General features: G+C 39.2%; 3 protein-coding genes across 4 annotated transcripts in view; 1 reads left to right on the top strand and 2 right to left on the bottom strand.

The window, feature by feature from the left end:
- The window catches only part of LOC116035031 (ataxin-7), a 31029-nt gene extending 22302 nt beyond the window's left edge, over positions 1–8727 (bottom strand). The window contains exons 1-4 of one of the 2 annotated variants that reach the window (XM_031277930.2): positions 8558–8727; positions 7122–7219; positions 2502–2714; positions 2239–2307 (exon numbers count right to left, since the gene is read on the bottom strand). In XM_031277930.2, coding sequence (XP_031133790.1) covers positions 2239–2307; positions 2502–2706 — 274 coding nt within the window. In that variant the 5' untranslated portion in view covers positions 2707–2714; positions 7122–7219; positions 8558–8727. The remainder of the gene's footprint in view (positions 1–2238; positions 2308–2501; positions 2715–7121; positions 7220–8557) is intronic. The other variant, XM_036001899.1, reaches the window with a different exon arrangement.
- Positions 8728–9824: 1097 nt separating this feature from the next.
- On the top strand, positions 9825–13404 carry thoc7 (THO complex 7). Its single transcript, XM_031277918.2, has 8 exons — positions 9825–9944; positions 10220–10340; positions 10450–10577; positions 11599–11685; positions 12632–12689; positions 12807–12873; positions 12978–13047; positions 13248–13404. The coding sequence occupies exons 1-8, from the start codon at positions 9926–9928 to the stop codon at positions 13307–13309; spliced, it is 612 nt and encodes a 203-aa protein (XP_031133778.1). The 5' UTR covers positions 9825–9925; the 3' UTR covers positions 13310–13404.
- A 1149-nt stretch (positions 13405–14553) lies between these two features.
- LOC118495227 (interferon-induced GTP-binding protein Mx) lies at positions 14554–20354 on the bottom strand. The gene is made up of 12 exons (XM_036001905.1): positions 20021–20354; positions 17640–17777; positions 17357–17511; positions 16786–16924; positions 16497–16695; positions 16304–16382; positions 16090–16212; positions 15813–15954; positions 15578–15736; positions 15390–15466; positions 15045–15311; positions 14554–14935 (listed from the first exon to the last, which is right to left on the bottom strand). The coding sequence occupies exons 1-12, from the start codon at positions 20205–20207 to the stop codon at positions 14711–14713; spliced, it is 1890 nt and encodes a 629-aa protein (XP_035857798.1). The 5' UTR covers positions 20208–20354; the 3' UTR covers positions 14554–14710.
- Positions 20355–25046: the final 4692 nt, after the last annotated feature.

Below are 25046 nucleotides of genomic sequence, written 5' to 3'. Positions count from 1 at the left end.
TTGAGTGTCAGAAGATGATCCTTGAGGTTTTTGCTTAAATAGCGCCATGGTTCTCTGCCAAATTAGCCTCTTTCCAACCAAGTAGTTACAGGAACGTAGTTATAGGAACAGTCCACTTCTAAACAGTTCTACTAACTACTCTCCCCCAAAACCTGTTTTGCCATTTGCATTCGCACTGGCCAAGTGGACATAGGAACTGACCTTTTGTTATTGTAACACAGCCATCTAACCACCACATGCGGGAAAGGGAAAAAGAAAAGACCCTGCCCTGAAGTAGGAGCTGAAAGAGTTACAGGAACTGTGGCCAGAGGAACTTAATAATCCCCAAATTGGTCCAGTCGTAACACAAGAAAAAAAGGGTTCTAGGAATTTTATGGTCTAGGAACTGCAAAAATCCCTCCAGTCGGAAAGCGGCTATTATATACACAAATACATTTTCAGAACAGAAAACAGAGGACATTTATTTTCACTCTACACTTAGTTCAAAGAAAAGGACAAATGTAAATGTTGGTGTCCTAGTAGTTGCGATGACCATCCCATACCTGTCATTAAACTTCATTAAAGCTTTAGTGCGTAACTTTTTTGTAATAATGAAAGTCAGTTACATTCAAGCCATTGCCAAATGAGTTGATACAAAGCTAATTAAGACTATCAGCTCCACACAACTCTCTCTGTATTTCTCAGCATGGTTGTGTTTAGAAATTGGTGTCGTCGTCCTGTGACTTTCATGTGCAGAAACTCGAGTGAAGATAATGACCTCTTCCGAAGAGTCCATCATGGTTTTCTTTAATCCTCCGTGTCCTCCTTGGCTACTAGCAACTGTGTGGAGGAGGGGTGGGGGTGAAGCGCCATCACGGAAGGCTTGTGTCATGCGGATGCACTGACAGAACTGTTGTCATTACTTCATTATGGGGGAGCTTAAAACTACAATCACTGTATCACACAAATTTGCTCATCATTATTTCATTAAATTCTGAGTTAAATGAACAGGTTTTCAACTCATCCTGTCAACTTGCTTATTATGATGTCTTAGTGATTTTCTTACTGGAAATGGTGCATGATTGATGATTTATAAGTAAACAAGATGCCAGTTTATTGTTATACCAATTTACCTTTTTAGTGAGGTTCATTCTAAATCCAGGCATGCCAGCAGAGCAAATAAGTTAATGCTAAACAAGGTGTTTGTTTAGCTCAAACTGCCCTGAAACATCACTCTGTGGCTCAGAAGCCAGATGATGCGCGTTTCTGACATTGTGGGTTTTATTACCTAGCCTATGTCAAATGATGTCCTTTCTCTTTATTCTGCCACCAATGACTGAATCTACCCCGTTATTGCCCGTTAAATTAGACAAACCTACAATATGTTTCAGCTTCAGAGAGAAATCCTGCCATAGCCTGAGATCACAGTTACTAGCAGGATCATAATCAGGATCCTATTTTTGTTATTAATGGTGATGGCAGACTTATAAAGTTTACATTTATCAGGCCTGAATAATTTACATGACATGCTGGTTAGTGAGCACGTGCTTCAAAATACATTAAAAAGTTATCCTAAATTTAGCATTTATTTCCATTTGATCACAATATTTGTCAAAATATGTGGTGACAAAAACATTACTGTTGGTTATTTTGTGTTGAAGTAGCTGGTGAAATAGGAGCAAGCCATATCGTAACTGCATACCATTTAAATAAAACTATGACTAAGAGAGGGCTTTCAACAGTGACATTTCCATCTGGGGTTCTTGTATTGAAAAACCATACACGTTTCTACTAATTAACTTTCTAAATGTTCAAAACCTTAAAATTCTTAAAGCAACAAACCTTGTTGTTTAAAGAGACACGTGAAATATGGTGGATGGTTGCATATGTAAAATGGCAGAAATATGGATAATGAACAATTAAGTCCATTAAGTGCATTCCCCAAACAGAAAATGGCATTGTTTTTACTATGTTTGGGCCTATACCCAAGTACAGCGAGTCTAAGTTGTTAACAGTTAAGTTATTTTAGGGACAGATGTAAATGTCAACTGCCAGTGGAATAACAGACATGTTTCACTTATTGTATCCGGTTGGTTGTCCAGTCAATCCATGAAGGGCATGATATACAGTAGGTTTACATGTTGGCCCAACGACGCGTGTAAAGTGTTTGAATCAATGTGTTATGTGTGTGTGTGTATGTGTGCAAACCTCCAGAACCAAAATACACCTTTGGCCCAAGAGAAGAAAAAAAACACTCACCTTCTCTGCACAAACGCATGGCTTCTCGATTTTTCCCGAAGTCTTTTAAACTTTCCTCCGATTCAGCACCTGAAAATGAGGCGATCCGACACATAGACAAATAAATAGTTGCACTTGCTTGCCTGCTCGTGCTGTTGCTACCAGTAGCGTTTCTTCATATTCCACCAAAAACTGCATGCAATCGGCCAAAAAACGGACAGGACTGGCAACTGTCGCGCTCTACCTCGCTCCCTCGCGCACATTCGGGACGCTGGGGAACTCACCGTCGTTGCCGTGGAGTTTGGCGGCGTCGACCCAGTTGCTCCAAGGCTGTCCCAGCATTATTTCTGGACTAGGCAAGGATCTCCGCTCCGCAACAGTCGCCATTGCTGTGGAGCCTTCTCTCCGCTGGATCTGCTGCTGCTTCAGCTGCTGCCTGGCCGCTCGGCGCTGCTCCCCCCTGACGTCATCCTCGGCCCTTTCCGACATTCTTTCCGCTACAATGTAACAACACGAGAGTCAGCATTGGTCGTGTTCGGGATAGGAGGATTTTTTTCACTGATTGACACGGGCAAACGCGTGTTGTTTCACTGCACCCGCCCCTCAAAAAAAAAAGAAGAACCTCTGTGTGTGGTCACTTTGACAAGCAACAAGTACAAAGCTTATACAAAATATACTGAATTGTCTGGCAGTTCATCTGAGGGGTTATGGGTCCCCTGGCTAGTTAGTTCCCTGGCTTGAACTGTGCATGGTCCCTGACAAATAAACTAATAAAAAAAAAATAAAATAAAATAAAATAAAATAAAAAAAAAAAAATATATATAAAAAAAAAATATATATATATATATATATATTTTTTATAGGCTACATTCCATGCTCAACAACTTGGCTTCGTGGTTAATGTTAAACCTTGACTATTTAAGTGCTCATATTATGCTCATTTTCAGGTTCATACTTGTATTTAGAGGTTATATCAGAAAAGGTTTACGTTTCATTTTCAAAAAAACACCATATTTTTGTTGTACTGCTCATTGCTGCAGCTCCTCTTTTCACCCTGTGTGTTGAGCTCTCTGTTTTAGCTACAGAGTGAGGCATCTCACTTCTGTTCCATCTTTGTTGGGAGTCGCACATGCGCAGTAGCTAGGTAAGGACTACTAGCCAGTCAGAAGCAGAGTATGAGGGCGTGCCATGCTAGCAGCTAGGCGAGCATTATAACGTGTGTTACAAAGTGACGCGTTCGTCACGGAAGTAAAGGCTGGACTACAATAGAGCTGTTTGGAGCAGTTGGTGAACAGTGTTTTCTGTTGGAGATGGTAAGTCACTTTGGGGTGGACTTTGGGCTTTTTCACTTTATAAACCTATAACGTGCACAAAAAAAAAAAATATATATATATATATATATATAAATAACACAATAAAGGGAAAAAGCCAAAAAGCATAATATGAGCACTTTAAATATGACATACACATGCATATGCTCTGGTTCACTCTGGTTACACAGCAATATGTAGTAGTTTTATACAAGTTATATAAACACTAAATTAGATCCATAACAGACTTTTCAGAAGTGTAAAGACAGACTTATCCACAGCCAAGTTGTCTTTACTTTCACTTTCAAAATGAAATGTTTGTGATGTACCCCAATGATGCAGCTATTCAACTGACAAAAGCTGCCAAGCAAGAAAACAAGAAATGGAGGCTCTTTAAGATGTCTTGCCACAGACAACATTTAGTATAGAGACTGTTGATTCTTGTGAAGACAAAGTAATACACTCACTAACTTAACTTAAAAAAGGCACAAACATGTCTAGTCTTCATCTTACGTCCACCTATTTTATATGAATGATGTAGTGGTTGATTATGTAACCATTTATCTTTTCTATCTCAAATCAAAAAAATCTTAATATAGAGCCATGTGTAAGTTTGACATAAAAACAAGGCCAGTTCAAACAGCCTTCTACCCTGTTTTTTTCTGATATTAAATGAAAAAAAAATCCTCCTACTAAATGGCAGAAAAGATGAATGTATTCCCATGTGGCGTACCTGAAGAGCCTTAAGCAAAAATGACCTTGGTCGTCTGTTGCTAATTTCAAGTGTATAGTTCAAAACTTGGCTTAGTCTTAAGACAAACACTAAATATACAGAAATACAAATTAATAAGTTTGTCCTGAAGCTGCTGACAGTGTCTTACAGGTTTTATTTACTTTAGTCTTTATTTATTGCACATGCATACGCCTCAGTCACAAATTGATCCATTGTATCAAAGTGTTCCAAAAGATATGAACACTCCAGAGTCCACTTATGAAGTTGTTGCATTTCAGAATGCAACCTTTCTAATGTAAACTGGCTACTTTAAGAACTGTTGAAATGGTCAAACTGTAGAAAAACATGGACTTAGCATCTGACATCTGACTTTTGACATTATTCATAGGTTTCTGGAAGGGCCAACAAATCTAAAACTGGCACACAGGGTTAAACCTGAGTAGAATACAGTATATTACATTAAGGTTACCGGTTGATCAATACAATTTCACTGTACTTCTTTAAAATTTATATGGATACCTACAACAACTGGGTGAGCAGGCAAGTCTGATGCTACAGTAGATGCTGTTGCTGTAGTTTGAGGGTGACACCACGTGAAAATAGATTTCAACTTTTAGTGCCTTGTTCTTTTGAAAAATACTATACAGATAAAATTTGCGTTACGTTCAGCAAACAGTGTGTCAGCACATAATACTGTACATATCAACAAGTAGATTTCCCCCGCTGCGTTGTATTTATCAGATGAACATGCCTGCCCTCCCTCCATGCTGCCAGTGCCTGGAGCTCCTCATTCAGCCGCTGGCAAAAAGTTAGCCGGATGCCGGCGGGGCTGAGGTCACTGGTCATTTTTCACTTCGTGGGATCCTCGTGCTCCCCTCACATGCTCTGATGCAGATCAATATTCCTACAAACTCGGCCTCTTAATGACAACACTGGAATAAAGATACACATTTCGACTAGCCTATACATGCTATAAAGCATAGACTACTACAGGAATAAATGCATTTGAAACATTTATATAGGAACTATTTCATTTAATTACCCCTAGCCCTAATTACCAGTCCATTAATTGCCTACACCTAGCAAAACATTTAAGATTACTGATGCCTTGGGGCGCCCAGGTAGCTCACCTGGTTGAGCGTGCGCCCCATGTGCCAAGGCCAACGCTGCAGCGGCCGGGTTACAATTAAAGGCAAAAAGAGCCCAAAAAAGAATCCTAAAAAAACAAAAACATATTGATGCCTTAATACTAGTCAATTTTTATTAGTAGCAGTTTTTTTTTTTTTTTAACCATCGCAAACTGTTCAAATGACAGTATTTCCTCAATAGCCCCTTTTAGACATGCACTGTAATCTCACACAAGGCATTTTTGTGAGATCTTCTGATAATATACTATTAATAACAAAATAAAGACCCCTGTCAAATATTAGGCAGTCCAATACAAAAGTCTGTAATTACATTATGTCTTTGTTGTATTGGGTTACATATATTTAAAAAGGTATCTGTAATATTTATAGTCTAAAAAACAGGTTGAATAAACAAACACTGTACCTCACCTTCAATATATGCAACCCAATACAGCACCATCAGAAAATGTAGCCTCAATAAGCAACGCACTGTTGCTGTAGCCGCAACAAAAACAGAATATAATGAATATGTTACCATATGTGAAAATAAATTACATTCATCGCTATGTTGTCCACACCAAGTACACAAATTCTCAGAGTTTTCTAGTGAGAAAGGAATTGTTGACAGTAGTTTAAAATTCTGCATTTTAATGCAATCCTGCCCCTTGTCTACTAGATGTTGTGAGGCCACGTGTCATCACCCAGATAATAGCTCGCTGAGATCAGCACCTGCCAAAGGGTCTGAGTTCGAGCCCTTGGTGTTGCAAGATGATCATACAATTCTTATAATATATAATATAAATGACAGGCATCTATAGGTTGTCTAGACAAAGAACACACATTCTAAGAATTTACTAGTGATTCATTGATTTTTTTACAGTATTTTAAAATCCTGCATTTGCATTGCAACTTCACTGACCCAGATTGACTTAATAAAATAAATTACAGACCTACACAAATTCTCAGAATTTTTATGATTAATGAATTTCTGAGTCCTGCATCAGCTCTTGCCTTCAGACCGAAAGGTTGTGAGTCCCAGTATTACATCTTATACATAATCAGCCATTGTACTTTGGACACCTTCCCAGTGTGTTTTAGATGTTTATCAGCATCAACACACCTGTCTGAAATGATCAGCTCATTAATTCGTCTCATAGCTTAACATGCCACTGTGTACTCTGGCATTATGCTTTGGGGATTGGGTTTGGGGACACATGGTTTCTTACAGGAGCTGTAGCTCAACAAGGTTGATACTGGTTTTCAGAGCAAGAGGTCACAAGTTCAAATCCCCTACGCACCACTCACCAACCCACACTTAAACATTAGGCCTGTTTCTTGGGCCTACTCAACAGATAAGCAGGAATGTCTCTGTTTGGCACTTCTGCTGACAGAATCTTAGTTTATTTGCCATTTTTCTCCTCTTCTCTATCTACCGCCTTTTTCTTTTCCTGCTCAAAATGCTCGGCCCCGACCATCACTGCGGAGCAGCTAAAATGTAACTTTTGGTTTCTGATATCCAGAAACAAACGTTGTGTATGTTTAAATTAGCCTGAAGAAAATAAAAAGTAAGTGGGCCCTCTGGAAAATATATACTATACTGAACTCCAATATGTTTTAAGTAAGCGACTATTGTAGACATCTGTAAGCTATACAACTACTTGTGATTATTGTCCAGCTATAGAAAACAGTTATTGTCAATAGAATGTAGAATAATGAGTACCTGTGAGATCTTACCTTGGCAAAATAAGAAAAAAGGAAGTTATTTTAACTCAATCAGACGATCCTCATCAGTTTTGGTGATTGTTGGCCGCCACACACACTGGAGAGGAAGTCTGGAGACACACACACAGACAAGAATGCAGAGAAGACGAGTCAGTATCAGGTTCTTTGTTCTGCTGTTTCTTGATATGAAATTATAGGAAAGATAACACTGGGCCTTGTTGTGGACTTCTTCAATATGCTCTAATCCAATCCATGTTACGCCATCCCTAACCACCCTCTCCAGCCCCATTTAAACACTGAGATTGTATCATTTTCTGATTGTTTTAGTTGTCTTAACTGATGCAAGACACATTGTAAAATATTCAAATGCAAAACCATAACAAACACAAAACCATACAATTTCAACGGTTGTGTAGCCTATACATTACAACCACTTACTTTAGATTTGTTTAAATTTGCATAATACCTCAAAGGTTGTTTGTCAAAGGTTTCGCTGCTGCCTATTAAATATTTTTGCTGTAGCATATTAAAGCGCAGGACCAAATCAACTTATAATTTCAAACTCGGCTTCATTTCTTAACTTAGTGAATAGTTTTACTTGTGAACACACATTTTTCCATAATCAGTGTGAATTAATGGTTAATAATTTTGAAATATGCTACAAGGACTAGAAATTCCTTTGTATGATAGTGCTCAGTTTAAACAAAGTGTATTAGTAAAATCATAGAAACAAAATGGATAAATGAACTGATTTTGCACAACCATAACATATGATCATATTATCCAGATACAATTCCACTGAGAGTCAACACAAGATCTTACTGAAAAGTCACCCAGCCAGTTACACATTTCTACATGCACTACCTATTACTGACATCAGAGTGAATGTATCAACACTGTAACATTGTTTTTCCAAACAGTCTTCTATATTACAATATAAACATGTCAGTATGAATCCAATCGTGGTTTGGGCTCTACAAAGACAGTATATCAAAGGCCAAGATATAATTATGTAATTTATTTAGAAACTAAGTACTTGACAAGTAGGTTAGGTGCACAACTTGACAGAACAACTCTGTTAGCTAGCTGACATTAGCTAGCAGAGACCAACAAGAGCAAGCACTTTTACTGGCTAGCGTTGCTTCCCCCTCTACTACACACGTATTCACTTTTTTTAATGGAAAAGACAAAGTAAACGTTAATCGTAAATACGACATGTGAAAAAAGACACAATGTCTATCAGGAGTTATGTCATGAAAACAGGCTCCATTTAGTGTGGGTCTGTGACTGGTGCAAACGTTACTAGAGAGCAGTGGTGGCTACATTAGCCTGCTAGTTGAAGCCTGTAGCCAGCCATGACTAGCGTTAGCGAGGAAGCTGGCAGGAGCTTGACCAGACAGCAGAAGTCATTAGCAGTCGTCACGGATCGACAACAAATTCACTCTTACCAAGCCTCTGGAGGCTGTAGGCGTAAACGTGACACCAAGCAGATATATATCAACTGGATGCACTGGGCGAAAGAGACAGAAGACGGTGGGAAAGAGCGAGTGCAGTGCTCAGCCTCTGTGGAGGTCTTCACCTGGTGCTTCCATGTCTGTTTACCAGACTGCATTCTGGGACAGAGACGTCACTGCGCCCGCACGTACGCTCACTCTGATAAGCCACAATGGTTAAAGCAGCTTCTCCATCAGTGTTTTTGGTCCGTTATCTTAAATGAAAAACAATGGCATAAAACTTGGGACATTTGTAATGAGCGCGGTGTTAAAAAACAGGGCCAATGAGGTGTCATATAAGTTACTACATAGAATTAATTCTGTGAAAGGTGTACTTGAAAATGTTTAATCAGAATCCCAATCACAAAGTAAGATTTCACTTAGGAATGGAATTTGCCTTGGTGGGTTTGGTGCATACAATAAACATATGAAAATGGAATAGACAATAAACAATAGATCAAAGTACTGCAACAATTAAGAACATACATATGGAATAGAAATATTAAAATAGAAATATGTAAAAGACACCATAACAAATATGTACAATATAACTGTTCGAATTGCTGTGGATTACAGGTGTGATTTTTGTGGACTTAAAACAAAAAAGAAAGCATTTTCTCAGTGTATTTATTCCTGAACTTAAAATGTTTGACAAGGACACCAAGTTGTGATATAACTGAACCTTCATGTTTTGTTTTATAATGGAGGAGCAGCTCACAACTGGAAAAATTAAAAGCAAGTAAAAGTAAAAGTGCTCCCTTCAGAAAACAAAATATAACTAATAATAGTACTAGTAAATGCTCTCATCATGGCTTTAGTGGTAGCTAAAGGTCGAGTGCTAATCATAAGGCGAGGTAAAGCAGTGCTTAAAGCTTTCCCTTTCTACATATACAGTGAAAGAGTATAGATTCACTTTAGGATTATCACAAATGCAGCCCCTTTTGCTGAATTTGTTTAACTAAAGGCCTCACTTTGACCCTCCAGTGTAGGCTACATTTTAGCATTTTAGTGCCAATGCAGATGCAGATCTTTTTTTTTACTCATGTCCTTTTGTTATGCAGCTCTGGGTTATTTTTTCAGTCTGTAGTTATACTTTGAAATAGAAGCTATCCCTGCTTTTGAACGGGAGAAATTAATTAAATTATAGTATTTAGTCCATTTAATAAATTACTTGTTAATAACAAGGTATAAGGATTTATTTTTGAATAAAGCTTTTAAAAAAAACCTTTCAACTCACACTGTGCTCTCCTCTGTGGCCAATCATCGCCGTCTGCTTTGTTCACTTCCTGCTGTTCAATAAAGGTTATCTAGCTCGACACAGACATGGGAGCTGTTACAGATGGTAAGTAACTTTAACGTTTCAATTCATTTATTTCATCTGTCTGGATAAAAGGCACAAGTAGAAATGTGTGCCGAAGCTCTTAAAGTATCCATATGTACCCAGATATACTGTCAAAAACGAACCAATGTTACACGTAGAAGCAGCTTGCTTTCAAAGCGGCTAATATACAGTAGTCATGTTAGCTAACGTTAGCTCACAGATAGCTCAACAGCTCTTGGATTTTTTTAAGCAGTATCTGAAAGGTTGTTTGATTCCCGCTTTCGCCCCTATTCCAGATGAAGTTATTCGGAAACGTCTTCTTATTGACGGGGACGGAGCTGGAGATGACCGCCGAATCAACGTGCTGCTTAAGAGTGTCACCAAATGGTGCAACTCGACTGGGACCCCAGAGGAAGGGTACGTGAGCCCAACAGACCCCAGCCTTGGACTTTGTCACCAAGAATTTCTATAAAAGTGTGGTGAAGAACTTGCTTTGAGTCATTAACCGTTTTGTAATTCTGTCCAGGTTCACACAGTATCAAAGGATGATGGGCACACTGGCCCAGTGTGAATTCTCCATGGGGAAGACGTTGATGGTTTATGACATGAATCTGCGAGAAATGGAGAATTATGAGAAAATCTACACTAACATAGGTAGGGTATAGGGATTTTGCTGACACTGGCTCTGACTATTTATAACCCAGACCCCCTTTTATTTAATAACGCACACAAAGTGTTGACAACCTGTCATCTGTATATTCTTTTATAGTGGCTTGCATAAGTTTACACACCCATGCTAAAGTTGACTAAAAAGAGGAATACAAAACATATTTTGGATATTGATCTTAATGCCTTAATTAAAAAAAATTAGGAAAAATCCAACCTTTAAGGACACCAATTTTCTTTGTGAATGAATAATGTAGCGTAAAAAAATAAATGTTCTTCCTTAAAATACAGGGGGCATAAGTATACACCCCCTATGTTAAATTCCCGTAGAGGCAGGCAGATTTTTATTTTTAAAGGCCAGTTATTTCATGGATCCAGGATACTATGCATCCTGATAAAGTTCCCTTGGCCTTTGGAATTAAAATAGCCCCACATCATCACATACCCTTCACCGTACCTAGAGATTGGCATGGGGTACTTTCCATAAAATCATCTCTCAGTGCAAATCAAACCAGCTATTAGGTTAACTGAAATAAAACCATGCCAATCTCTAGGTATGGTGAAGGGGATGTGATGATGTGGGGCTATTTTAATTCCAAAGGCCAAGGGAACTTTATCAGGATGCATAGTATCCTGGATCTATGAAATAACTGGCCTTTAAAATCTGCATGCCTCTATGGGAATTTAACATAGGGGGTGTATACTTATGCCCCCTGTTTTTTAAGATTTTTTACATTTATTTATTTACTATACATTATTCATTCACAAAGAAAATTGGTGTTTTTTAATTAAGGCATTAAGATCAATTTCCAAAATATGTTTTTTTATTCCTCTTTTAGTCAACTTTAGCATGGGTGTGTAAACTTATGCAAGCCACTGTATATAACAGAAATACTCATACTTTCTAGGTGGTAACTAGCAGAACTGGGCCACCAGGGTCACCACAAAACAATGTCTGTGTTTGTGTTATAAAGGTGTTACCATTATCACCACCTTGTCTACGTTGCAGAACAAAGCATCACGTCTGCACACGAGAAGATAGCAGAATGCAAAAAAGAAATTCAGCGAGCAAAGAGAATACGGAAGAATCGACAAGGTAAGAATATTTTCAGCTCCAGATCGATTTAGGCAATTATTTACAAAAAAAGATGTAATACTTGTGGTGTTTTACATAGACTGAGACATACCTAAGGCAACGATGGAGTTGTAGTCTAACCATGTTCAAGTAAAACCAATACATTGAACAGTTACATAGTAACATAGTGCTGAAACTGTTAGTAGATCAAATTAGCAAAACAATAATGCTAACTATTCTGACAATGGATTATTCTATTCTGTCATTTAGTAGCTTCTCCAATGTGAGGATTTGTTAATTTTCTTTTTTTTTATATATATATATATATTATTGTAAACTAAATATATCTTTAGGTTTTGGACTGTTGGTCAGACTAAAGAAGCAATCCTTTTGACTTGTGATTGGCATTTTTTGTTACTTTCTGACATTTTATTTTTTACTGTAAAATCGTCAGATTAATCAGTACTGAAAAACCTAAATTGTTCACAGGGGAAACTATATTTCTCTGAGGAGCTCAGCAGTGTTTGTCTAGCAGGTTATTACATTTTATTATTACAACCGCAAACTCAAATTCATGAAACGGACGCTCACGGATTGAGTTTAAACAAATGATGAATCATAAGGGTGATTTGTGTAATTTTATAAATCAAACAGTAGACACATTATTTTACCAGCAGCCTTCAGACATCCAATGAGTTTTTAGCAGTAATAACAGATGGATGGAGAATGCATTTCAAAATGGAAATGACAAATTTAAATGGAATGCAATAGATTTCTGATTTGACAAAAGGTTGAAAAAAGATAAATGTATCCGCATTTTTTTTCTTTTGCACTGAAGTCATCATTCATTTTAGAAAAATTGGTGCTAATATAGGTTGTCAAAATAATGTATATACATATTTGTGGTTAGTTGGCTAGTTTGATTTTTTTTTGCTTGGCTCACATTTTCTCTCTTTTTTCCTTTCAGAGTACGATGCTTTAGCTAAGGTTATCCAGCAGCACCCAGACCGCCATGAAACGCTAAAGTGAGTCAGCTTCTCATTTGTTTCACCCAGATATTGAGTTGTTCTACTTCACGTGTTCGAGCAGTTTTGCTTTGGATAATCCGATGATGTGCTTAATGTTGGTTTGGTCACTTACAGGCAGTTGGAGGCGCTTGACAAAGAACTCCAGTTACTGTCTCGCACCAAGGAGAACGTAGATGCAAAGGTAAAGCCAAGTACATTCATCATCTCTTCTATTCGGAACTCTAAAGTCTTCAATCATTAGCAATCTTGTATTTCAAATTGTTATCTTCCTATTGTCCCACACAGTTGGAATTAAGAAAGAAGCAGTTCCATGTGCTACTCAGCACCATACAGGAACTACAGCAGACTCTTGAGAGTGAGTAAACAAGGACATTTTGGGTGCCATACTTGCCATTGTTTGTGCTTTTTGATTTCCCTTTCACTCCCTCTGTTCTTTATTCTCAATAGCTGTTGATCTGTACATTGTTTAAAAAAAAATCCTTTGATCCATTTAGCTGTGAAGTTCTGTAAAAGTAAAGGTACCTATGCCTTCCTAATCATTTTTATCTTTCCTAGATGACGAGAAATCAGACAATGACGACATCAATCAAGAGAGCCCTGCAGAGAATGGGGAATGAATTTGAAGATGTGAAGTGAACCGCTTTTAAATGATTTTTGTTTTTGCTTAAAAATACTTTTTGTATGTATTTTTGAATAAATTTGACTTGTGCACGTCTTGTTCAAATGTTTTTGACAATTTCTCATATAACTTATAATTCTGTTTGCAAGGATTTCATGATGTAAAAGGACTATGCAAGAGAGATACATCAGACAGATATTAAATAATACAGGAATAAAAGTTGAAGAGAAAAGCATTCATTAATGGTTATCAAGAAAAAAATGGATTCTATCATGGAAGATGCTTGGTTGGACTATCTTATATGTATATTTTATCTGTAAAACCACAAGGGGGAGCTAAAGTACTTATGTTTATACTGATACTATTTGAGTAGTCATGAGCAAGCTCGATGTACGGTTTACCACATCCATCAAGAATCAAACGGATAGAAGACAGTCCTAGGCAGCTAAAATAAGAGTGGTTTAATGGATTTTTAGGAATTGGAAAGAATTGGTTATTACTGTTCTTATTTGTAGTGTAATATGAAGCTGCTGCACATCCTCTACTGCTATACTATTCTGGAAGACAGATCAGGATTGTAGTAATTGTCCTTTTGATCAATGTTAGTAGTAGTAGTCGTAGAGTATCCATCATTTCCTTTAAAGCCGGTAATTGTTCATGTTGAGAATATGTAACTCTTAAGTAAAAAACAAAAACTTTATTTTAAGAGAAAAGATTGTCAGATTGAGTAGTCTTGTCTGTAAAAGCAAGTTGGAATAACCACATTAGACAAATGCAAGTCGAACCGTTACTTTATTTAAACAAATACATTTGAACGAATATATAAAAAAAGATGCATTTGAATAATGTTTAATTCTGTAATTATACATTAAGAAACACAAACTATGTGCTTGTTTAAAGGGGTCCAGCCATCAGTAGGAAACAATGACAAAGCATCAAAATATTGGCACAATGTCAATAATCTTTTCTGGGGATGATACGTTATAATAATATATAATAAAACATTTGTTTGGAGCTGTGTTGTCAGCTGTTTGTTGTTGTCTTGTTGACAGTTGTTTTGTATTGCACTGATCAGTTCTATAAGTTCCCTGGAAGGAATTGAACTAGGGTGTGACCTATATAGTGTGCTCTATATAGTGTGCTCCTATGATCTGCTTTTGCCGTGTGAAATAACAGGCATAACTTCTTTAATCGGAATAAATATTACAGTACAATTAAAACGATCCCCCACAAAATAACCTGTTTTGACTTAGCTGTTACATCTAAAGCAAATGTGTCCATTTAACAATCGACACGTTAAAAAACATTTAATATAGCAATCCTGCAACCACAATTGTACTGTGTTTGCTAAATGAACAAGGTACAGTGAACTCGTGCTGTTAGGCCTCGAAGGCCTCCTCTAGAACTCCACCAGGTATCTGCGGGCCTTCATGAGGCGGTTAAGGCGACTCTGCAAAGCAGCCCTCTTGCTACCAATGTCAAGATCCTCCTTTAGCAAGAACTCCAAATTCTCTCTATCCTGAAGCATCTGCAGCATCTCCCTCTGCAGCTGGACGGCAGACTCCTGCAACATCTGGTAGCGGATCACCAGCGGGATCTGGTCAGCCAGACGCTGGCCGGCAATCTGAAGAAGGAAAAATAAAGTAAAGTTTGACAAACAAGGGCAGAATGAGAGTCTAAACCTTGCTGTAATTGTTTTTGTTTATGAATCATCCCTCTCCATTGAAACTTACTTTGTAGTATGATTTAAGGTGCAACATCAGCTCCTGGAGCGTTGCATGATTATCCATGCTGTACACAATACTACTTTCTTTATGATGTTTTAACATGAGATTCCGTTTGCCTTCCTCCTCCTCCTCATCCTCCTCTCTTTTCCTGTCACTCAAACTGCTGCTGTATGTCCTGTCCTGAGAGTAAACGATCAGCTCCATCTTGAACTGGGTTCTCAGCATGGATTCAGCAGTGGACTCTTTTTGTTGCTTGATGGCTTCGATCTTTGTCTAGAAAATAAGATTCTGGTCAGTGTGAACACTATATTATGCATTTTGAATTTTGATAGACTCATTAAAGATTGCTACTTTGGCTATTTTAATGAGGTTAGGAAATCCAGTGAAGCTACTTATGGCCAGCTGTATGAACACCTTCCGAACAGCATCTGGAAGAAATGGAAATACAAGAAGATGAAGCAGCTTGATCTCCACCGTGCACTTCAATGGTAGCTGTATTGTAAGAAAAGAAAATTTGAGTAATAAAGTAAGGCATATACCTCCTATATCCTTGAGTTTCTTGACAGCGGGTTCTTCCAGCTCTCTGATTTGGTCCTTCACCATGATCTCAAAGGTCTTGTAGTTGATGAAGCCCGGCAGTTCTCTTCCACGGTACTTTTCTTCATATTCCTCCACCTCTCTCTCAATCCTCTTGCTAACTGCAACACACAAACATATATATTTCAGAGTCCTGCTGATGGACATCTGTAGACCAGATCAAAATGATACACTCACACTTTTCTCCGGAGCGGTCCAGGTGGGCATTCCACTTCCCAAACTCTCTTCTGAGTGTAGAAAAGACATTGAGCCGGTCTCCACACTTGAGTTCCTCTCCTGTAGTAACACTGATGGCATCCTGAGTGAATGCTGTCACTTTCTGCAGCACACACATGACAGCAGAACCAATTGTTTACAGGGGTTTTATGTTTATGTAATACTTTTTTAAATGCATACATGGTGAGCATTTTGTCTTTATAGCCAGGTAAATGTTATGTAGCATGAGGAAGCTCACATCAATGAGGAAGAAGAGTCTCTCAGCTGCATCCGTTGGGGGTCCAGTGCCGTATCTCTCCAGCTCTGCTTGAGTCTGTGCTAGTTTCTCCTCTATCTGCTCTTCCAGTCGAGGCAGAGATCTCTGTGAATTACACATGGGTAGAAACGTTTAACAACTAAAGTAAGCAAAGCAATGTATGGTAAACTCTTAATTTGAGGGAGTAAGAATTCACCTCAATGTGATGCACCAGCTCAAGTGTGAGTTTCTCAGCCAGTTTAGGAACAGTAGCGTGGCCGTCATTGTAGAGAGGGCTACAGGAAGAATTAAAGGCTACTGAGTACATGTCATGTCATATAGAAAATCACAGCATTAATAATGTACCGTGAAAATGTTTATTACAATTACCTGAAAAAGAATAAACTTACTGAAAATGCACATGATCATTGAAGAAGGCTTTCTCTCTTTCTATTGCTTCAGTCAGAGACACCTTGTCTGTGATATCCTTCTGACCCCTGCACCGGACGATCATGTAGCCCTTCTTCAGGTGGATGACCTCATTATGGACAATATCAACCACTGTCTCTTCTGTGCCTTTGTCCACCAGGTCAGGCTTGGTCAAGATACCTGAGAGAGAGAAAGACAAACAGACAGTGAACTATCTAATAGTTAAGTCATTTGTCCAAGTGGTCCTTTTCTAAAATCAGCCCTATTTACCCAGAGTCCTCTCCCCATCAGGATCCACCTCCTGTGCCATCTTCAAAGCCTCTGTGGTTGCTATGTCCACGTTGCATGGAACAACTACCAAGCTGATGGTTTCTTGTCTTTTGATGAACTTCTGGATCAGTCTCTTTATCTGAAAGAAGAGATGGAGAGATGTCAGAGTGAGGGAGCTGCCCATGGAAAGGCGCCCCGAGCAGATGGGGGTTCAGTGCCTTGCTCAAGAGCACCTTGGCAGTGCCCAGGAGGTGAACTGGCACCTCTCCAGCTACCAGTCCACCACCATACTTTGGTTCGTATGGGGACTTGAACCAGCAACACTCTGGTTCCCCACCCAACTCTCTACTGACTGAGCTACTGCCACCCCAAATCACTACCAAATCACTATTGTACTTAAGTGAATAATGAATAAAAAATTACAGGACCAAAGTGTACAGCCTTGCTATAATCCATAAACCTCACTGTCAATTTTATTTATTTATTTTTTATCTTTGGAACAACTTTCTACCCAAGACATTGCCCTGATAAAAAATGCTGACAGTGGGCTTGGGGGACTGAACTAGCATACCTGGTCTCCAATGTTCTCTGGTTGTCCCTTTACAGCCACCCTGGCGATGCCGGGCAGGTCAATGAGCGTCAGGTCTGGAACATCAGGAGAGCAGATCTCCAGACTGATGAGGTCATCACTGATCCCCACCCCGACCCCGGCCATTTCATCCTGAGCTGGAGAGAGAAGACATGATGTAAAATGAGTACAAAAGGTACAAAGTGCTGATCACTAAAGCCTAAAAAAAAAAAAATCAGTAGCTCCATCAATACTTGGCTTTTGATGGTGAAATGTAATACTGTACCTTCTCTAATCTTTTTCTCCACATCTGCAGGGTCTTCTATATCTTTCTCACAGTCCTGGTAGCTTATCTTTCCGTACCACTCCTCTCCTTCACGCCTTCGCTTCATCTTCAGTTCGAGAGGACATCTTGTCACAATGCCTGAATTAATGAAGAGTGAATTATGATGAGGGGAGAAAGTGAAATCCAGTGTGCTTGTGAAAAGCAGTTGGCGCTCTTAGAAAACACTTGATATCATCTTTATAAAGTTGGGTCAATCTTCTTCATCTTCAAAACATGTTCCAGACATAATAAATATGGTAGAGAAGTCTAACACCAATGTCATAATTGTCTTGGCAAAATCCATGACTCAAATGTAAACAGGGACATTTCTGTAGAGTGGCTTTATGTACACATGGTGAACACTCTATCTGCTAAATAGTATGAGCCATTGTGAGCATGTTAGCACGCTGACATTAGCAAAGCACCTACACGTAGACTGGAGAACAGACAGGAATGGGGGGAGAGAGGGGATGACCCACAGCAAATGGCAGCAGGTTGGAATGAAACCCAGTGCATGCTCGAATGCAGAGATCTTCAACATGGGGTCCCTGACCCCTAGGGGGTCCTCACAGTGTCTGCAGGTAGTCCACCAAATTATTGTTAACTTTTTGAAAAAAAGTAATGTCTTTACACGAATCCAACATTTTATTAGCAAATATAAAATCAAAAACCTTAACTGTTGGTAACTAAGGTAGCCATCCACAGATACAGTTAATCCTAAGGATTCACTGTGCCACATGTATGTTTAACATTAAATTAAAGATTTATAAAATCATGCCAACAATTATTATTTTGATAGCTAAGTATTCTATACACTAAAAAGGTATGTATTTAGGCCGCTCAGACGTTATTGTAGGTCCAGTTTAATATGCAACTTCATTTTATACCATATACTGTATGTAGTAGAGGGTCCCTGATCCATCCTTCTCAGTTAAAGGAACACGCCAACTTATTTGGACTTTTTATTATTATTATTAGATAAGTCCATACATACCCTTCTCATCTCCGTGTGTGTCGTAACTCTGTCTGACGCACCCACCGCTAGCCTAGCTTACCACAGATCCTGGAGGTAACCGGCTCCATCTAGCCTACCGCTCCTAAGCGACAAAATAACGCCAACATTTTCCTATTTACATGTTGTGATTTGTATAGTCACAGTGTGATGCCCTTTGTGTCATTTGAGTGTTTTTGCTGTCTACATTGAGGAAGTGTGTTTTGACTTGTGTCTCCTGTTTGCAGGTTACTAATTGCAGTAACTCAGCTCACCTGGGTCTGGTGTGCTGAGGCCTCTTAAGCTGCAGTATCCTCTGTCTCCACAGGCACACTAAGGTTTGGCTTGGTTAGTTTATGTTATCCTAAGTTTGCCTTTTGCTGATTTTACACTTTACAACACCAACACACACTCACTCATGCACACCCATACACCACTGCTTCCACTGACGTCTACATCTTATTCTGTATATTGTTAATTTGGTCTAATTTGGTTCCATTTGGTTTAATAAAGTATTGTCTAAACATTCAACGTGGTGTTGTCTCCCTCTTTGTTATGACCACCTGAGCCAGGTCATGACAACAGCATGTACAAATAACAAGGTCACATGAGACACTCTCTCCACTCTCGCTGTAAAAAAGGAGATGAGCAGCGGCGCGCCTTCCGTGGTCCATGCAGCTTCAGGTTTATAATGGACGCGCTCTGCTGTGGAGATGCTGCGTCAGATGTATCGCGTTTGTGCTCCGTGTATTTCTGCCGTAGTTCCGGTATTCCACCTCCGATGTAGAGCAGCGTACAGCCACTTCCTTAAACTTTGTCTCATTCAGAGACCAGAGTCTCAAACGGGGCTCTGACATCTACCATATCAGCAGAGCAATCACGTAATGCACAGCAAACTATGGTGCAGGTAGATTATTTTCTGAAATATAGTGACTTTATTCTTGTAATAGCCTATTATAACTCTATTTTTCTCAAAATATCACGACTCTCTCTCTCTCTCCAAATCTCAGAGAAAGCCGATGGGATGAGTTCTATTTTGAATGTGAACAAAGTTTTAAACATGAGCAGAAATCATGCTCAAACACATCTGAAATATGACAGTCCAGGGGTTTATTAATTCATTAAAATGAATGCATGTATCATTGAGGTGATTAATTGTCATATGCACATTTAAGGAGGTTTCGTCCTCAACAAAAGATGCAAAAGAGGGGGGAAGAGTAAATGATGCCCATTGGCTACATGTGTGCTGACTCATACATAATTAGAAAAGTCGACAGGAGAATAATTAACCTTAAGTAGGCCTATCCATTCCTATGGAAATATTTTGTTTGTCTCAGTGACTGTAACTTACCACTTCCTCTTGGCAGAGCCACCCCTGACAGCGCCTCCAACACGGAGCTCTTCCCCGAGCTTTGGTCTCCAATCACGGCGATAGCTGGCAGCGCCAAGTCCTTCTCTACACCCAGAGAGCGAAGAGAGTCAATGAGGTCGATGCAGGGACGCACCTTCTCCTCATACTGTTGGTTCAGAGTGTTCATACTGATGACTTCTTGTTATCTGGAAAGAAATTGTGTTTAAAATAGGAATACAACCGCAAAAAAGTCCCGTTCACTGAAACCGAGCAGAGCTACAGATGCTCGAATGCCGAAACGTAAGTGCCGTGACGGATGCCAACTGCGGACAGGTTCAGGGATGCAGCGGTAAAAGGAAATGAAAGTTAACTTAGGTTTCGTTTCCTTGGCTTTCTTTCTTACTTTTTTCCTTGACTTTCATAAGTTAGTCAGCACTACTAATGTAGGCAGATGAACTGTAATACCAATCCTTACTAAAAATGTTATGAGTTATTGTTTGAGCAAAATATTCTACGATTTATATTTGATTAAAAAATAAAATAACCTCCTTAGTAGTCTGCCTGGCCATTTTCTAGCCTCAGCCCACTTGCAGGGGCAGAGCAGGCTCTATTTCCTTAGGAAGAGCAGGGCAGGCTCTATTTCCTTAGGAAGCTGGGGTCCTTTAATGTCTGCAGAAAACTCCTGCTTATGTTCTACCAGTCTGTCATGGCCAGTGTCCTTTTCTATGCTGTGGTATGTTGGGGAAGCAGCACTAGGAAGAGGGATGCTGGATGACTGGACAGGCTGGTGAGAAAAGCTGGCTCTGTGGTGGGCATGGAACTGGAGTCACTGACATCAGTTGCAGATAAGAGGACCCTGAACAGACTGCTCTCTATAATGGACAATGACTGCCACCCCCTGCACACCACTTTCTCCAAGCAGAAGAGCATGTTCAGTGGTAGGCTCCTGTCTCTGTCTTGCAAAACAGACAGGCTGTGTAGGTCATTTGTCCCTATGGCCATTAAGCTCTTCAATGCTACACAGAAGGGGAGGAGTGTGATTGTCTGAAGTGTTTAAGTCTGCTCTGTTCTTTTTGCCTGTATGGACATTTTTCAACTTTAACGTAAAATTTTCGTCAAGTCTTTCATTAGTGTCTATGTATAGTTAAGTAATTATTCTATTTTTGATATATGTGTAGCCTGTTGTACTTGAGTAGATAGAGAATTTGCACTGACAATGTACTTGCACTGAAACTCTCTTACACTACGTTGCCATTGCACCTTTCTGCATTTTTTTGCTACAATCTAATTTTACTGTAAGGGCACACTATTGAGATCTTCCTTTGTATTTTTGTAGTATGTATGTGTGCGTGGATGTCATATGTCTGTGTGCCTATGTGTGTGTATGTCTATAAGCTTTTGGACACCTTAATTTCCTTCGGGATTAATAAAGTACCTCTATCTATCTCTATCTATCTATCTATCTTAGTTTGTTGAACGCCTAAAGGTGTTCTTAATTTATAAAGAAACTATTTTTTTACTGTAAAAATCTTTTAAGAAAATAAAATTTCTGTATTTCATTTAACCTTTCATAATGCTTTTCTTTCTCAGCAGCCATATTCGCTTTCTGTTTTAATCTCCTCAAATAAAATCTAGAGATCAGCCGATACCAATACCAGTATGGTAATAGAGGTTATTATTGGTATTACAGTTGTACATATCCTATTAGGCTATTACCCTCAGTCTCCTACAGTGTCCCCTTGTCACATTCTGATGTTGCTGGTCAGTTTCCTGAAGTCTCTTGTCCATCTCACTGCCACATTCACATGAAATCACAATGTGCTGAGTTTTTGAGAGTTATCTTAAAGCTAATTTTTTATCTTCAGTATCATGTGCTTTAGTGCATCACTTGTAGGGAATCCCACAGTTTAATTTAATTTAATTCTTTATTGATCCCCAATGGGGATTCTTTGGGGATTCTTTGTACAGTAGATTCCTCAACAAAGATGAAAGCTGCTTCACAAATATAACAATGGGCCACTGAAACCTCTACAGATGAACCTCCAGACCAGCCGTTGATTACTTGAGGAGACTTATCAAAGTTATTATTTTATTTTCAAGCATACTGAACCCTTAACTGAACACTGCCTCTCTAGTTTGAAATATTATTTGGGCATCTTGTGCCTTTATTAAATAGCGCCAGTAAGATGACAGGAAGGGAGAGAAAGATGCAACAAAGGTAAAAGTGAAAACAACATAATATAACAGATGGCAATAATGTAGAAATAATTTCTGACTGTTCTAAGGTATTATTACCTCACTGAGCAGATAAGCCGATTGCATACACACAAACAGAAATTTCATGGATATCTTTGTACGGCTGTGATTTTTTTGTTGGGCCTCTCTTGTTACCTGGCAGTATATGTTGTAGCCTACAAGTTGGCATGCTGCCCTCTTTTACACAGCTGCTGTAAAACCAGCCATGCAGGTTTTAAGATTTCCGCCTCCCAGTTTATAATGGAGATGTGTTTACAGTGATGAAAAAATCTCTCTTTTCTCTTTTCAGAAAAAAATGTCCCAGTTACAGTTTTTACGGGAACTGATTTGTACCAAAGAAATATATAGTCTCTATGAAAGCTGTTGACAGCATCAAAATTAAGCTGGTGAACACTGGACCATCTAGCATTATAAACCATTTACTAAGATTGGTGGAGACCAAAACAGAGCGAAAAGGAAAGGAAAACAGCATTTTGTCGAGTGGGCAAAAACACAACTGAATGCTAATGTTGCTTCATGTCTGCTGAATGTCTGGCAGTGGATAACATGTTAGCCAAAACAACTTTATAAGACATAATGTATCAGAGTGGTATGTTTTTCAGCTTGTGGTTCTTCTGCCCCATGGCCAAAAATCAGTGACTGCTGCTTTAAATATTATCTGATACTGGTGGTCCCAGAGGCGTCGTTAGGCCTGGGTGTCCCGGGCTACTAACAGCCCCGAATAGCCCCGGATCTCTCTCTCTCTCTCTCTCTCTCTCTCTCTCTCTCTCATTTATTTTTTACAAAAACAAGTATTATATAATTTAAAAAAGCCCCAGAATGTCATATATAAATTAAGAAAAGAAGTATTTTCCAAGGCACTCACAGTTCTTAATTATTTTTGTAGAACTCATGGTAGAACTGTAACTTTGTCCAGTTTATTTTTCCGACAACAACCTGTTTCACAGCCTGAATATGAAAACTCTTTGCTTCTGGGGGAATTACTGAGTCTCAGAGTCGGCAAATCTGCCATATTCTGTTTTGAATGTCAGGTAATTGCAGTTTAAAAAGCACGTTCCTGTGTTTTTGGTTTGGCGCGCAACTAGGTGGGCCAAAATTTATTGTGAACCCAAATTTATATACGGGCCGGATCTAAATCTAAATCTGCAAGGGGCCGGATTTGGCCCGCGGACCTTGAGTTTGACACATGTGCTCTAGAGGGTGGTGAGAGTCAAACATTAGGTACTGGCCAGTGTGGGTCGGCTCCGATAAACTTCCACCTGGACCTGGATTTCTATATTTTCTACCTAAATTTGATTTCTTTTTGGAAACATGTCTCTGTCTTGCTTCAGTCTACGAACTTGTGTAGACTTTGTATAATGGTGTTAGTCAAGGTAGAGATAAGGCATATCTTGTGGTGAAAGTTCCCAGGTGGCATTGTAGGATAGTTAGTCTGGTGGCGGTTACTCCAGAGCCACCGCCCTTGCCACACTTGCCAATGTTTCCTGTTCTCAAGAATGCTACATCAATCTAACACAATCAGAATCACTTACTACACCTTTAACACTGTTATTTGAACTCAACTGCCAAACAAATAGAGCTCAACAGTCCTGCCCACAGCGGGTTCCGGAAGTAAAAATACAATTCAATTTCTCCATTGACAAATTGGAGTATAAGCCATAAAATTGTAACCATCGATGGTAGACTTAAAACCAGCATGCCGACATGACTCAGCGAATGGTCATGTAGACACCACAAATCATGGGGCACTACCCTTGTTTTGAGATAAATGTCTTTTATTCACGATGTCTTGGATAAGTACTAGTAGAACTGTGCTGCCTGCACGATCCGTCACGAGGATTTACGACACTGCACGAATCACGATCTGTGTGTCACGCTTCTGACGTTAGCCTCTGCCGGGAAGCTAACGTTAGTTTAGCTAACAGCTAATTCGGCTAACTGCTAGCTGACAGCTTGATTCAGTCTAAAATAACGTTAACTCAAACTTAACACTGGGTAAAGTCATCTACAGCTGACGTAACAGCCGTTATATGTTAACGGTTATTTTCAGGTTTTATTTTGAGGGTCTTTTAAAGTTATTACATGCTGTCTCAGCTAGCGGTTAGCCAAATTAGCTGTTAGCTAAACTAACGTTAGCTTCCTTTGTTCAGTGGTGCGCGGTGGTTTATGGGATGAGTAGTTCCTTCGCTCTGAGATGACGATATGTATACAGTCTTGTACCTTTGAGTTTTTTGGGATTTTCTGTTAGTTTTTTTACTCGAAATGATACGTTGTATGCTTATGAGTCATGTACCATCTGGTTAGCCTAAGGCATGGTCTAAAACTCTTTATATACAGATTTTTCCAGACGTCAATGGGAGAAATGAATGGGAAATTTACTTCTGGAACCCAAGGTCTCTCAGAAGAGGGGTGGGACTGTTGAGCTCAATACGACCCCACCCTTCAGAAGCTCCGCCCCCAGATTCACGGACAGATAACTACTGGCTGGCACATTCAATGCTGCCTCCCCCCTACCATCAAATGTTGCTGCTTATTGCAGATTGGCTGGAACAATGTTTTGTGGCTCTTGCACTCCTTTGTTTGTTTGTTTTCCATTTACACAGCCAGGGCTGTGTATTAACACCGTTTTTTTTTTGTTTTTTTTTTAACGCACACAGAAAACAGAGCTAGGGGACCGTGAGGAGATATTTTGACAATGTTTATTGGATTAACATCACTTACTACACCTTTAAGGTAACTTCATTTATATAGCACATTTCAGCTCTCAGAA

The sequence above is a fragment of the Sander lucioperca genome, chromosome 6, assembly GCF_008315115.2.
Source record: "Sander lucioperca isolate FBNREF2018 chromosome 6, SLUC_FBN_1.2, whole genome shotgun sequence".
NCBI lineage: Eukaryota > Metazoa > Chordata > Actinopteri > Perciformes > Percidae > Sander > Sander lucioperca.
Note: the sequence above shows the minus strand (reverse complement) of the source record. Positions and strands in the feature narration are given on the sequence as shown.

What these genes read in the sequence shown, in the direction of transcription:
- thoc7 (XM_031277918.2), top strand. An exon ending in GACCGCCATGAAACGCTAAA is followed by an intron (nt 12,690 to 12,806) that starts GTGAGTCAGCTT and finishes GGTCACTTACAG; the next exon opens with GCAGTTGGAGGCGCTTGACA. An exon ending in AGGAGAACGTAGATGCAAAG is followed by an intron (nt 12,874 to 12,977) that starts GTAAAGCCAAGT and finishes TGTCCCACACAG; the next exon opens with TTGGAATTAAGAAAGAAGCA.
- LOC118495227 (XM_036001905.1), bottom strand. Translation starts at nt 20,207, where the DNA reads ATGAACACTCTGAACCAACAGTATGAGGAGAAGGTGCGTCCCTGCATC. An exon ending in GGAGAAAAAGATTAGAGAAG is followed by an intron (nt 17,512 to 17,639) that starts GTACAGTATTAC and finishes TTCTCTCTCCAG; the next exon opens with CTCAGGATGAAATGGCCGGG. An exon ending in ACCTTAAATCATACTACAAA is followed by an intron (nt 14,936 to 15,044) that starts GTAAGTTTCAAT and finishes TTCCTTCTTCAG; the next exon opens with ATTGCCGGCCAGCGTCTGGC.